The 15813-nt window shown below is 41.5% G+C and overlaps 1 protein-coding gene across 1 annotated transcript; it reads right to left on the reverse strand.

The window, feature by feature from the left end:
- Positions 1-389: 389 nt before the first annotated feature.
- Positions 390-15409, reverse strand: LOC139350299 (Fc receptor-like protein 2). The gene is made up of 13 exons (XM_070991534.1): positions 15406-15409; positions 14954-15301; positions 14640-14858; positions 13149-13505; positions 12701-12925; positions 12029-12292; positions 4452-4715; positions 3145-3399; positions 2307-2567; positions 1383-1464; positions 1222-1273; positions 746-987; positions 390-607 (listed from the first exon to the last, which is right to left on the reverse strand). Exons 1-13 carry the CDS (start codon positions 15407-15409, stop codon positions 535-537), a joined length of 2646 nt encoding a protein of 881 aa, XP_070847635.1. The 3' UTR covers positions 390-534.
- Positions 15410-15813: the final 404 nt, after the last annotated feature.

Raw genomic sequence — 15813 nt, forward strand, 5'->3', positions numbered from 1 at the left:
ATAATAACAACAGAAAGAAAAAAATATATAATGATATAGATAGCAAATGCACCCAAAAGACAACTTAATGACAAGAAGCAAATGCAAAACATGTACAATGCAGGACTAAAAGTAAGTAAAGATTATAAAATCAAAGGCAGAAAATGAATAAAAGATATCAAAGTGACAGATATTAAACAAATATCATTTAACATAATTTTTTTGAAAGAAAAGAAACAAATGCTGAAACCAACGATTAAAACCCAGAAACCCAGTCAAATATTACCCCTTAGTAACATTTTCATCCAAAGTCAGATTTATAAATTACAAATTTCTATTATATAATGTATAAAGTAACAAACATCAGAAACTGTTGGATTTACTAGTTTACTGAATAGCTGAGAGAAGCTAAGTTTGCTGCTTATATGTTGGATTTTTCCAGGTGTCTTTGTGCTGCACCTGTTGACCAGGTCAGTCCTGAGAGATGTATTTGAAAGTCACTGTGCACACCTGCTTTAACACTGTGAAGGAATAGACCACATATCCGGGTTGTGTTCATGCTCTTGGTTTTTTGGCGACTGTGCTGTATAGTACAGATGAATCCTGCACAGCATCTTGACGTCTTGATCTGTGAATGAAAAAACACAACAATGAACTTTAAAGAAAAAACTCATAATATTGTCTAAGAACAGCAGATGGAGAACAGCAATAAAAGAGTAAAGTAACTGTTTCAAACTTTGTGTAGCGAAGAAAAACTGTCACTCACTCTGGGGACACACTGGCACTCTTAAAGTGGACAGAAGTGTACTCCACAGTGTCCTCCTCCTCCTCCTCCTCCTCCTCCTCCTCCATATGTCTGTTGGGCTGAGCTTGCCTGATGTTGGAGTAGAGAGGATCTTCTTGGTTTTTAGAGAAGTTTATGCTAGCATAGAAAAGTTCATCTTGATCCCCTGCTGGTTGTCTGTGGACTGCAACTGACGGGTTGTCGCACACTGAAGCCGTGTTTCGCTGAAGGAGTAAACATTGCATAGACAAGAACACTTTCTTAGCTTGAGAGCTATTTGGGCCTGTACCACAGAATAAAGGGTGAGAGGGTTGTTGTACATCTATCAAGAGGAAATGAACAGGATAATAAAATGAGAGGGTGATTGGGACAGAAGGTTTGGTTTGTGTGAATAAAGTCTCCAAAGAGGGACTTGAAGTAATTTGAGAGTCTGAACTACCTGAACTCTTCTTCCTCACCTGTGCTTCGTTGTCTGGTCGCTCTGTTGTTTGTTTCAAAGTCCTCTTTTTTCTGGTTCAAGGAGCGAATGAGCAAACCAATGAATCATCAAATGAAGCAAACGGACTGTTCTTTAGATCCATTACTGAATATAAACGCAGTAATAAAATGAACCTCTCACCTAATAAATAGGAAGGCAGAGAGGAATATGACAGCCAGAAAAACAACAGAGAATGTTCCAGCAGCTACTGCTTTGACTGAACCTGGGAAACAGCAATCAGATGGAAACACTGATGATTAACTGAGGAATCACAGGTTGTTTGTGTCCATTAGCAACTAAAAAAAACATAAATGTCATAAAACAAAATCACTGATATTCAGATAGAAGCGTTCTAAACAAAGACTCCTGTGAACTGTAGCTTTGCTTGTAGTATTTGCCAACAGTCCCATAAAGTGTCTTACTGGCAGCACAAAAATAAGGTGTTTGAGTGTTAACACCCCCTGTTCCAGTATATTGGTGGCCAACACGCTTGGACAACAGCTAACTAAGCGTATGTGATTGTTAGCAATTTTACAGTGTGCTCCAACATTTCCAGAGTTGAGTAGCTCCTAAAGCTAGGAGGCAGCCAGCCAGCCAGTCATGCTCACAGACCCCGTTAACTCAGCAGCCAAATCAGCAATCTTCAGCAGTTCTGACAGAGGAAAGCCAGGCCCACACCTCAAAGCTATTTTTGCATTGTCGTACCACTGTTTTATTTTTACTGAAATTAACTGTATGCAGCTATTGCCAAGGGAGGAATATTCACAATATGACCAAATCAGCATGATCATTAATATGAACAAAATTATGAAATTTATGAAAAGGCACCCAGTTTTAATGACACAAGCATAACGTTAGACTTCCAAAGCAACAGCAATGCCAGGAGGGCGAGCCCCATGTGGCATTACATTTCCCGATTCTCAGTTCAGTTTTTAAAGGGGCTGCAGAAATACATTTGGTGCCATAACTAAAGCAGGCTTGTACTTCGACTGGCTTGTTTAACTAGATGGTTAAGATGATATCAAAGTGAATGGGTGTGTATCCAGGTTAATAAGCAATACTTACCTGCTACAACGGGCAGATATATGGTGGAGTTATGACGTCCTCTTTTGTTCTGAGCTTTGCAGTAATAATTCCCACTGTGTTCAGCTCTGAAGTCAGTGATGGTGAAGTTCTGTCCTGTTGCTTTTGGTGAGTCTTCATTCTCCTTGTACCAGGTATAATTAGCTGCTGGGTTAGCATCACTGCTGCAGCTCAGAGTCACTGAACTGCCCTCCATGATTTCACCAGAGGGACTCACTGACACAGAGGGAAGCTTTGGAGCATCTGGAGAAGATACAGATGCATTACTTAAAGATTAGAATATGCTATTACAGATGAGTGACTATTTGAAATATGGAGAGCAAATGTTTAATTGCAATATTTCCACAAATTAAAATAATGTTTTGATTTTACTCTACTAAAATGTGTGTACAGAAAGCTATGTGACCCCATCACAGAGTAACATGTGGAGTGCTGTGATCACCAATAAGGCTAATCCGTCTGCTGCAGCTCACCAAGGAAACACTGTCTGGAAAAAACCAGGAAAGGGAATGTGGTACTAAAATGACTGTGATTTTAAAAGTTATAGTTGATTTGTGTGGCTCAGACTGCTGAAGCCTCAGTATTGAACACTGGATTTTGACATTTCTTATTCCACAAAGGTATCACTTCACAGCCAACATGGACAGGAGGAATGAGTACAAAAACTTACAAATGCCATGTGATTATAGTATTATGACAGGCAGGGAAACTATCCTTTAAACTGCTTGTGATGCTACATTAGAACATGTCATTGTTTCTGCCGGCCTAAGCTTAACATCTGCTGTTTGCACTGAGTGATTTGCTGATATTTTGTGCTTACACTGGACATCTACGTGTACAGATGTGGAGGTGATGTTGCCATATTTGTTCTCAGACTTGCAGTGGTACATCCCGCTATTCTCTATGCTGATAGAGGTGAAACGATAAATGCCTTGTGAAGACAGTGTTTGGTTCTTCTTGTACCAGGTATAATTAGCTGCTGGGTTAGCATCACTGCTGCAGCTCAGAGTCACTGAACTGCCCTCCATGATTTCACCAGAGGGACTCACTGACACAGAGGGAAGCTTTGGAGCATCTGGTGGACAAAAGAGAGATGACTTAAATCTTTGTTTACAGGCCTGTTTTTAGGCATGGACAGCCACAAACTATGAGCAGCAATGCAAATATTTAGAGGCCATTGTCACCTCGACAAAGCCAGGTGGTTAGAGGAATGACTAATACATTGTACATGACATATGACCACGTGTCCTCTTCATGGCCTTTTCCTGTTAATACCCTCGTTGTCCTCCCACAAGCAGAACAAAAAATTTAAAGTGATTCAAAATCTTCTCACGTGTTGGACAAAACATTATTTCACAGTTTGTGAAGCAATGTGCAGCTCGGACCTCAAATTTTGGCAAGTGCACTGCAACTTTCATGGCTTTGCTTAGAGAGGCGCTGCATGCAAGTTCATGCTGGCAAAGCACCAGAGACATGAAGTCTTTCAGCAGAGCGTCAAGCTTGGCCAAGTATCTAACAGCTGATTGATGTCCTGTGCTTTTCACCTCACACAAGAGGAGAGATGTTAGACACACACAGTTCAAGCTTTACTATGAAATCACAGTACAGTCCTGCACAGTGGTCACTGTCAGGATGAATCCTAAGTCAAAGCTGTCAGGGGAAATCAAATTTGAGCGATAGTCCAAACATCATTTCCTGGAGAGAATCACAACATTTTCTTCATTGTGTCAAGAGGATTATTACAGGGAGTTTTCCTTGTTTCTGCTTATATGCAAATTCACAGGGTCCCTGTATTTATAGAATATTTACACACTGTTTTAATATCAGTTTCCCATCAGTACACACAGACAGGACTTTTCATGAAACCTAAATTCAGCTCTAATGAGGATGAGAGGAACTCATATGATTGGATGTCACTGAGGTTTTCTCCATCTCCACCTGCTGATTTTGTGCTGCTCCTACAAACGATACTTTCACCCTCTTCCTTGTTTATGTACGAGCATAAATCTGCTGGAGCTGCTCAGTCAATCACAGCAGATTGTGAATATGAAGTCGAGCTGGAGAAAGTTGGTACGATCAGTAAATTCTGGACAGATTTGTTACTTTTCAGTAAGCTGTTTGACTCACATTTCACATCAACAGAGATGTGTTGAGATGTTCTCCTCCCCAGCTCGTTCTCAGCTGCACAGTAATACTCTCCAGAGTCAGAGGACTGGATGGACCTGAAGACAAGCTGTGCTTCTTCACTGACAGCTTTGACGTTTACACTCTTCTTGTACCAGGTGTAATTAGCTGCTGGGTTAGCATCACTGCTGCAGCTCAGATTCACTGAACTGCCCTCCATGATTTCACCAGAGGGACTCACTGACACAGAGGGAAGCTTTGGAGCATCTGGAGAAGAGATCAACAGGAATTACTGAGATTAGAATAAGTCCTCACAGACAAGTGACTATTTTAATTTCAATTTCTTTCTGTTTGATTCTTCTTGATTATCCCGTGTATTTGTCACAGTGGCTGTCCAGAGTGCTGATCCTGGAGCTGTCCCTGGTCAGAGTCCTGCTGCTGGAAACTGACAGCCAATAACAAGTCATTAATAATTTCTAATGTAAGTCTTCAGTCTTGTTTGTGTTCAGATCCTGTTTTAGTTTTGTTTGAATATTCTGCAAATGTTACCGACCAGATTTGTGGTTCCAGCAGCACTTCTGTTTTTTGGATTCACTAAGTTTAAGACGTCTGTCTGTCGACTCTGTCATGAATAAATGATGAAGCTGGTGACCGTTTGAAAGTGTTACTATGAAACATGAAAAGTTACAGACTAACAACATCCATCCTGTCTCACTTAGAAACTGATCAATGAACTCCACTTGAGAGCAATCGGCCATGAGATCATAAAAGTAATGAAGCGTCTCAACTACAGAAACGTTATAACCACCAAAACATTGAATGCAGCAACAACGTATTTTATACTTCTAATACTCCTGAATGACAAAAATTTCACACAACAGTAAAGAACTTCAGAGTGTTGTATCACGACATATATCTGAAACTGTGTTTGTGTTGTAATGTCAGTGTGTATGTGTGTTTTCTGTCCTGACACAGTGCAGTAAACTCACACACTGAGGGAGAGACGCAAGTTTCATGTCCTTTCAGAGCACAAGAGATGATGTCTCCAGGATAAAACTGGCCTTCATAAGAGGATATCTGCGTTCTTGTGATTTCCTTTCCATTATTGAACCAGATGAAGGAAAATTGACCAGCTGGACGGCAGCTGCTGTGACACTTCAGCTCTGCCTGTGTATAAGACTGGTGGACTTTTATTCTGGTCACCTGCACCTGCAGAGCTGGACATGAGAACAAGAAACAAGATTATCATCACTGGTTGTAAAAGAAATCCACGACAGATGAACACACATGTCTACACAACAGTTACAGTTCAAGAAGTAGTAGAGAGCAGAAGTAACAACACAACAGTGAACTCGTGATGATTGATCACTGTCAACATGTTCAGTGTTTTAAATATACTGTGTTGGTGTGTATAACATCAGTTTGTGTTGATCAGTACCTGTGACGGTCAGAGTTGTTCCAGGTAAACTACTCCTCCATTCAAAGCTTCCTGCTCTGAATTTGAAGTGATACTGAGCTGAATCACTCTCTGTCAGGTCAGTGATTCCCAGAGTGGAGCGTCCTCTCTCTGGTTCAAAGACCCAAACACGACCTGCATACTGGGAGTCTTCACTGAGGTCCTCAGGCTGTGAGGGATTCTGCCACTGACGACTACGATCAGGACTGAACCAGAACTTTGATTTAACATCATCACTGTGACTGCTGTACGTGCAGGAAATGTCCACTGATGAGCCTTTGCATGCACAGATGCTTCTGTGAGTGTACGTCACTTTGTTGCAGGTTTGACCACGGACACCTGAAAGATAAAACAACCTTTGTCCATTTTTAAAAGAGACTTGGTTAAATACACGTACATGTAGTGACACAGCTCCACCACATGGTGTTATGTCAGTGGAAGACTGTGGAGTGAACTCACACACTGAAGGAGAGGGGAAATCCTCATTTCCTCTGAGAGCACAGGAATAACTGTCTGCAGACTTATGGGAGTCAAAATAATCATAATAATTAGATGTTTCTCCCTGAATTTTCTCTCCATTTCTGTACCAGATGTAGGAATAATGATGAGGTAGATAACAATCACTGTGACAGTTAGTCCAGCGAGATGAATAGCCCACCACCTGGAGACCTGGATCCATGAGGAAGGAACAGGAACGTTATTTCAGACAAAACTGTCAACGTACACACATGCAAATTCAGACACATTCATATTATTGTTTTCTAGATGCTGAACATTTGGAATTAATTAACAGACAAATGAAGACGTACCTGTTACAGTCAAAGTGACTCCAGATGAACCAGTATAGCTTCCACCTGGTTGGTTTGTTATGAACCTGAACTTGTACTCAGCTGAGTCGCTCTCTCTCAGGTCTGTGATTCTCAGAGTGCAGTCATTGTTATTATAACTGTACTCCACACGACCTGAATACTGTGAGTCTGTTCTCAGATCCACAGGTTCAGCTCCATTGAGTTTAGTAAACCAGAATTTGTTTTGAACTCTGGTATAAGGTCTGTTTGTGCTGGATGGGTATGTGTATGTGCAGCGTATTTCCACTGTCGATCCTTTTAAGGCACAGATCTTAGTAGAGTCATAAGTCACTCCCCAGCCCCACTGACCCTGTACCACTGTAACACAGAGCACATCAGAAACTACAGTCACACTCACAACAACATCAGCAGACACACTTTCATTTGTAGTGGAGGGGCTTCAGTGTGTGATTCCAGAAACTACTTTGGCTCTCGTGCCATCCGACTTTAAGTCAGTGTGAGACAAAGATAATCTCATTGTACCAAGATGTTTATGGGGAGGGGGCCGTGGACAAACATCAAAATACTGCAGTCTCTGTTGTCTTAACTAGAACTGAGCTGAAAGCTTATTCTGTATCACACGTTTGTCTTATATTTTGTGTTGTAAAAATACTGGAAATCAAGTTTTAATGTTGTTTCTGGTTCAGGCCAAAGTGAACAGAAGTATGGAGACATCTGCAAATCATTCAGTTTTACAGGAAGTCAAAGGTGTGCACATGATCTCTGCAGTTAATGTCAAGGAGCGCTGAGGCAGGACATCATGGAGAGGCTGCAGTGAAGGAACAGCAGTGTATTGAAACTGTGTGCTTCAACACAGTGCTTACTGAGCAGAATAAAAGAAAAAGCTGAAGATTAAACATTCAAAGGGTGTGAAAAACTTTAACATCTTCTTCTTCCTGTGGTCATGCTGCTGCAGAGTGTGAGTGGAAACTGTAGAGAAATGCAGAGCACTGAGCACTATTTGTGATATGAACAGAATTATTCTAAAGAGAGAAATAGTCACGACTACTGGGGGAAATATCTGGATGTTTATCAGCTCGAGAAGCCACTATGTTCACCAGCTAGCTGCTAACCTTGTCTGTCTGTTGTTTGGTGCTGGAACAGTAGAGTACCATGATTTTTTTAGAGTATTTGCAATTCCAAAAGTAATTTCTTGCAACATAAAAGACACACAAGACTCATCTCTGTTAATCAAGATAGGGTCATCATAAAAAATAATTTTTCAGAGGAGTCTTGTTTAAAACATCACACACACACACACACACACACACACACACACACACACACACACACACACACACACACACACACACACACACACACACCCGTCAATGAGTAGGAATATAAGTTGGACCAAATCATTGTCTACAGGCTCTGCTTCACTTTCACTGTACATCCAGTCACAGAGCCATGTATGCAGAAAATAAATAGGATGACCTGTGAGGAAACATAACTGTTTTATTGCACTTTATCTAGCACACTTTAGGCATTCATTTTTATATGATTTCTAAACGTACGGTAAGTCAGTCACACGTTCTCTGCCTACTGACTAAATGTATAGTTCAAAATCCATTGCAGTATCATGAAACTGTCTGAGAAAATTGTGACAAAAACATTTGACTAAAAAAAAACAACAACTGGATTCCACTGACTAAATCTTTATTTAGTCAAAATTATTTTCAGTAAGCGACTAAGACTAAATCCTTGTCAAAATTAACACTGCTTTGCTGTCTCTAATGGTACACAGTACCTCAGTGTTTCAAGTTTCTCATGTTCAGGTTTAAGTGTGTGGAGATGCTGCTGGTGTTAAAAACAAACACATCTCTGTGGTGTCCTGTGAAGACTTCAGTCTAAGGAGAGTCTGGTGCTGCAGGGAATTCATAACATCACACATCAGATCTTTGCATTTACTAAAAATAACTTGCCTTCCTCTGAATGTCTGGAGTGTGAGAACTAACCTACAATATAAATGTAGATGTACAGTACCTTGCACAGAGAGAAGGAAGACAACAAATCCGCTCACTGCTGCTGTAAAACTCATAGCTTCTCCTCACGTCTCTGTTCAATCAGCAGATCGATCACATATTGAGAAAGAATGGATGACAGTTAATCACAATGAACATTTCTACATGAAAAAGGGACGATCTGGTCTTTGAAGACAGTTCGTCTCTTTGTGGGTTGTGTTGACACTGAAGCATGGCTTCCTTCCTCTTTATATCATTAATATGCATGAACAGACGAATTCCTGTAAGTCCCCAAGGTCAAAAAGAAGAAATGATTCTTATTGTTATGCAAATGAGATGTGAAGTTCTTAAAATATAGTCCATGGAAATTCCTGTTGTTGTAATTGTAAAGTTTACCATATTTCCCATCTTAATTTAGTATGCTAACGTTTGCTAATTAGCATTAAGCACACTGTTCAGCCGAGGCTGAAAGGATTGTCTCTTTATTTGGTCATAAATCTAAGGATTAGACAGGATCAAGTTATTACAATTCACAGCAATCCATCAAGTAGTTGTTAAGATATTTCCCTCTGCAATTGTAGCACGACAGAAAAAGCTAGGGGATCACCAAAGTCACCATTAATGTGTGTACAAAATTTCATGGCAATCTATGTGGTAGTTTGTGAGATATTTCCACCTGGACGACTGTGGTGGAGTGACCGTGTGTCCATAGAGCCACGCCACGAACATAGCTAAGAAGTAGCTTACTATGAAAAGTATTATATGACACATTCTATATACAATTAGTATGTGGTATGAAGTTGTGATTCTTGAACTCTTCTTCCTCACCTGTGCTCTGTCTTGTCTTTGTACAAGCTCATACCATTGATTGGACAACCTGTACTTTCTTAATAGAATGAATGAAAAAAAACAATCAGTAATTGTTAGGAAAAAAAGGCTGAATTCTGAGTGTTAGTGAACATTGTCATATCATATCATGAAGCAGAACTGCTCACCTAATCCATAGGGAGAGGAGGAGGACGAGGACAAGAACAAACAGGGCACAAGTGACCATTTTTCCAACGCCTGATCGTGGTGCACCTGTGACAATGATCGCATGGAAACACTGATAATTCTGGGGGGGGGGTTACAGGATGTTTGGGTCTGTAAATAGACTTGTGTGTGCTGCAGTGTCCCTTCTTGGTCGTGCGTTTCTGATTGTGACTGCTTTTGCATTTAGGTGATGTGAAGTGTAGCACAGTTACAACACGTTTGATTTGGAAATGAGATGGAGCAGTGAAGTGTAGCTCAGCATGGCCACCTGCTCGGCCTGTGATAGACCGCTGACGATAATGCTTTATGCAACATTTGTTTTGCTGTCTGAAAAAAGAAGTTCTGATTCTATCAGGAGAACATGAACACACACATGCACGCACGCATGCACGCACACACACACAGATGAGGTTAATGACCAAATGACATATGGTAGAGTCCACAGGAAACTCTGGCATTAAGCAGGTGTGTGAAATCAATCAATCAAACTTTATTTATATAGCACTTTTTATACATAATAAAATGCAACACAAAGTGCTTTACAAGAGTTAAAAACAATATAAATGAAAACAGAACAACAGTAAAAACCCATCCCTCCCACCCTCCGTACGTACTAACACACACCCTCAACTACTTGCACACGCACACACACACACACACACACACACACACATTCTCACCACAGACAGTAGTGGGAGTAATGAGACATGGCAAGGCACTGAGGATTGAGGATGATGCCACCTTGGGGCCGTCCACACCGAGAGGAGTCATCATGGACTATGAGCACAGGGGGCGCCAGTGACCCTGACAGACCGGCGGACCCCCACACCAAGGTGGGAAGCCCCCCCACCAGCCAGGCCGAAGGGACCTGAGGACAGCACCCCCGGCAGCAGACCAGACACAGCTCTCAGTGTGGACGACCCCCCTGAAGAAACACTGGAGTCAGTTAAAAGAAGAGACGTTCATAAGATAATAAGTAAAGTAGATATAGTAGGGTAAAATAACACAGTATAATATAGTATGGTAAAATAAAATAACAAATAATAATATAAAACAGCAAAATAAAAGGCATCAACATAAGATAAATGATAAAAACGTAAGAAGAATTTAAAGGTCAGTTAAAAGCCTGATTAAAAAGGTGTGTCTTTAACCTTCTCTTAAAAATATCTACAGTCTCTGAAGACCTGAGGCTCTCTGGCAGGCTGTTCCACAGGTGAGGAGCATAGCGGCTAAATGCCGCCTCACCGTGGGTTTCTGTTCTGGCTTTTGGTATGGATAAAAGGCCGGTGCCGGAGGACCTCAGGGTCCGCGAGGGTTGATACGGTAAAAGCAGGTCAGATAAGTAAGATGGCGCAAGGCCCTTAAGACATTTAAAAACTAGTAAAAGAACCTTAAAATCAATCCTGAAGCGGACAGGGAGCCAATGCAGTGACTGTAAGACTGGTGTAATGTGGGCCCACCCTCTGGTCTTCGTCAGCAAGCGGATCACTTACTTGCCACAGCGGAACGATGATGTCCTCGTCTCACTCCACAGTCATGGGCTGAAGAGTTGTGATACGCCTGTCCAGCTGGTGGTTAAGATGACGTAAAGGGTTAAAAGTGGCGGTTTAGATTATATGAAATAAAGTATGAGGGACCCCCTCAGTGTAAAATCTGTAGTCAGTGTGTGTGTTTGCAGGTCCATGAGTGTAACATACCTGCAACAACAAGCAGATGTATGGTGGAGTTGTGACGTCCTCTTTCGTTCTGGACTTCACAGGAATAATTCCCGCTGCGTTCAGCTCTGAAGTCAGTGATGGTGAAGATCTGTCCTGATGCTTTTGGTGAGTCTTCATTCTCCTTGTACCAGGTATAATTAGCTGCTGGGTTAGCATCACTGCTGCAGGTCAGATTCACTGAACTGCCCTCCATGATCTCACCAGAGGGACTCACTGACACAGAGGGAGGTTTTGGAGGATCTGGGGGACATGTATTAATAGATTATCATATGTTGTATTTAAATAATTAAACGTTAATGGTATGTGGCAGCATTTGAAACTGTCCAATGGTTTGGGGGCAAATTTGGTTGCAAGTAAATAAAACTACCTTTTCAACATGCTTTAAACAGCCAGTATTCATTTGTAGCATCAACAACAGCTAAACATTCAAAAGAAATTAATCTTAGCCTACTTCCAATGTGTGACGAGCAATTTCTTTCACTAATGATCAGCATTTTTTTTTTTTTTTGCTAATACTGTGTAAAGTTATTAGGTATTGCTTTTAGGGCTGTGTTTCACTCACATTTCACATCAACAGAGATGTGTTGAGATGTTCTCCTCCCCAGCTCGTTCTCAGCTGCACAGTAATACTCTCCAGAGTCAGAGGACTGGATGGACCTGAAGACAAGCTGTGCTTCTTCACTGACAGCTTTGACCTTTACACTCTCCTTGTACCAGGTATAATTAGCTGCTGGGTTAGCATCACTGCTGCAGCTCAGAGTCACTGAACTGCCCTCCATGATTTCACCAGAGGGACTCACTGACACAGAGGGAAGCTTTGGCGCATCTGGAGGTGAAGACATGAACATAAATATCATACAAATATCCACAACTTCTTTCTCTTTTCAACATTTGACTACAGTTACTGTCCAGAGTGCTGATCCTGGAACAGTCGCTGGGGCTCATTGTCTGAGTGTTAGACTCTTGCTGGCAGCGACTCACAGAAAAAAACAGCCTTTAATAATTTGTCCTTCTCTGCACTTTTTCCTCTCTATACAATTTGTTTATTTGTTGGATCTGCCTGCTCTGATCTCTGGCAGTAGTCTCTCTGTTTGGCTGTCTACATAATCACCATCACAAGTGAGAAGTGTGAGTTTTCTGCACCGGTTGCAAAAAGTAAACGCAGTGGATGTCTATGTCTTTAACCTCGATGTAAGCAGATGACATCATATTAATGACACAGTAGTGAACTCACACACTGGCAGAGAGCAGGAATCCTCATGTGCTTTCAAAGCACAACAGATGCTGTCTCCAGGATAAAAGCTGTCAGTGTAAGAAGACGTGTCTTCCTGAATTTTATCTCCATTTTTGAACCAGACGTAAGAAGAATGACCAGCTGGACCGTAGCTGCTGTGACACTTCAGCTCTGCCTCGGTATGAGACTGGTGGACTTTTACTCTGGTCACCTGCACCTGTAGGGCTTGATATGAGAACAAGAAACAATATTATATCTGTTATATCAGTGGTCACTAAATAAGCACAGGTGCATATACCCATTAACAAAGTAGTCACAGCAAGTTAGTGTTTAGCATTAATTAATTAATCAGTTCAAACACACTCATGTTTACTTATTGTCAACATGTTCAGTGCATTTAAATGTGCTCTGTTGGTGTATGTATGTGTCAGTTTGTGTTGATCAGTACCTGTGACGGTCAGAGTTGTTCCAGGTAAACTACTCCCCCATTCAAAGCTTCCTGCTCTGAATTTGAAGTGATACTGAGCTGAATCACTCTCTGTCAGGTCAGTGATTCTCAGAGTGGAGCGTCCTCTCTCTGTTTCAAAGACCTGAACACGACCTGCGTACTGGGAGTCTTCACTGAGGTCCTCAGGCTGTGAGGGATTCTGCCACTGACGACTACGATCAGGACTGAACCAGAACTTTGAGTCAGTGTGATTGTTATGACTGTTGTACACGCACGAAATGTCCACTGATGAGCCTTTGACAGCAAATATGCTTCTGTGAGTGCACGTCACTCTGTTGCAGGTTTGACCATGGACACCTGCAACATGAAACGATTTGTTGTTGGTTACTGGCAGCATTTGTAGTTCTGCAGAGCTCATGGAAAGAATATGGTGCTGAAAGGTGCAATTTGCACCACTGACTGACTCTTCATATAGGTTAGGGTTAGGTCTAAAAACCTGTTGCTGTTCTATCAACAGTGATAACTTTAGCAACACAGTAAAAAACGTTTTGTGCATGACTTATAGAACAATAATGAACAATGTGGTTGGCCCATCTGCCATTCTTCTGGAACTCCATGTTGATATGTGGAAGCACAATGAACAAACAACAAACTGGGTTTCAGCTGCAGCTTTTTATAAAGGGTGACTAAAATAAAAAGCTAGCACTCGACCAATCAGAAATGTTCTATGCTGCAAGGCCCACCCCCACGTTTCTCAGTACTACACCCCCGAGTTTTTTTCGGTTGAATTGTCTACTTTTAGTTTTTCCCCGTTTGTGAGGTTTTTTTCCGCCAGTTTTTTTGTGTTGGGCGAGTTTTCTGTTCAAGCATTAGTAAGTCTTGTCTCTCCCTTTTGGAGCTCTTTACAGTAGGTTCTGTGTTGTACTTTGATTTTTTCCCGTTCCCGGTGATTTTTAGTTGTACTTTGTTTCCAAATAAATCTCTGCATTGTGCCTTCTGGGTTCTGGCCTTGATTTTTCGTACATAACATGGTAAATACCATCATATTTCTCTACTTTACAGGAAGCAATAGCAGAAATGTCCCTAAGGCAGGCAACATTTTTAAGAGCAACACAATTACAATACAACACACTGATGCGTTTATAATGCTGATTTACTGGATGCATCACTTTTCAGAACACAAAGATCATCAATGATTTACATACATAACAACTATAACTGGTTAAACTCTCTTCTCTGTGATTAATACAGAAGCTCTTAGACAGCAACGGTGGCCCACTGGCCAATTCGACTTCTCTCTCACTGCCAGCTTGTGTTTGATGCATGAGTTGCTAGATATTTCAAAGAGGAGATGTGAGAAAAGTTTGACCACAGAAGGCTATTTTTATGGTGTGTGAATAGATAACACCGTGGTATCGTTGCATCTCAGACCAACAGTAAGCGACAAATAAAAGCTCCACCCGATGCTGTTTTGCAAGCGAAAGAACTCACACACTGAAGGAGCAGGAAAATCCTCATATCTTCTGACAGCACAGGAGTAACTGTCTGCGGGAGCAAAGTAGTCTGAAAACGAAGAGGTTTCCTGCTGGATTCTCTGGCCGTTCTTGTACCAGATGAAGGAAGGACGCTCGGGCAGATGACAAACGCTGTGACAGAGCAGCTCAGCCCAGGTAGAATACGCTCTTCTCACCTGCACCTGCAGATGTGGATCTGCGAAGAACAACCAGAAAGCTTTTCTGTTTGCATTCACAAACATGCACATGCAGTTGGTGAGCGTTAGGGAACGAAAAAAAAAAAAAAGTTACCTGTGACAGATAAAGTGACTCCAGGTGAACTGGTGAATCTCCTGTCTTGCCTGCGTGTGAACGTGAACTTGTACTCGGCTGAGTCGCTCTCTCTCAGGTCTGCGATTCTTAAAGTGCAGGTCGTCTTATCACAGAAATACTTCACACGGCCTGCGTACTCTGAGTCTGTTCTCAGGTCCACCGGTCCTTCATCCTGCACGTCAGTAAACCATAATATTTTCCCAACCGTGACAGAGCGTCTTTTCATTGTGGTTGGTCGTCTATAGATGCAGCGTATGTCCACTGTCGATCCTCTCACTGCGCAGATCTGAGCAGAAATGTAAGTCAACCCATTCCTGCTTAGAGCCACTGTAACACAGAGCGTTACAGACACACCAGAGAGTGAAGACACACAAACAGCTTACGGCTTCCTTCAGTTCTGCTGTGAGCTGCAGCACATCGTCACTTCTTACTCATAACTGTGTACATCAATTTCCTTTTTATAATTACAACCTTATGCTGAATGTTCAAGAAAAAAAAAAGCTTTGACAGATTCAACTAAGGATCAGGATTCACCATTTAAGATAACTGCTGTTGTTTACCTGAATTTAATCTTAGTTAAATGTTTTCTGAATTTCAGTCATTATGGGTAGACTGCCACAGGTGATTTGTGTCATTTGCCCATCAATATTTTGGTAAAAGGATACAGTTTGATGAAAAACATCTGTTAAATGAAGTTTACAGACAGACAAATTAATCTGTGTTCAAAGGTCTGCATATGAAGCTTCCACTGAAGTTCCCCAAGTCAACTGAACGAGTGATAAATGCACTAAAATGTAAATGTAGACAGACAGTACCTGACGCAGAGAGAAAGAAGACAA

This window comes from Chaetodon trifascialis, chromosome 2 (genome assembly GCF_039877785.1).
Source record: "Chaetodon trifascialis isolate fChaTrf1 chromosome 2, fChaTrf1.hap1, whole genome shotgun sequence".
NCBI lineage: Eukaryota > Metazoa > Chordata > Actinopteri > Chaetodontiformes > Chaetodontidae > Chaetodon > Chaetodon trifascialis.

Excerpts from the sequence above, each read along its gene's own strand:
- LOC139350299 (XM_070991534.1), bottom strand. Across the intron at positions 2,568-3,144 it reads TGTACACGTAGATGTCCAGT|ATGCTCCAAAGCTTCCCTCT; the intron begins GTAAGCACAAAA and ends TATCTTCTCCAG. Across the intron at positions 988-1,221 it reads GACCAGACAACGAAGCACAG|CGAAACACGGCTTCAGTGTG; the intron begins GTGAGGAAGAAG and ends TTACTCCTTCAG.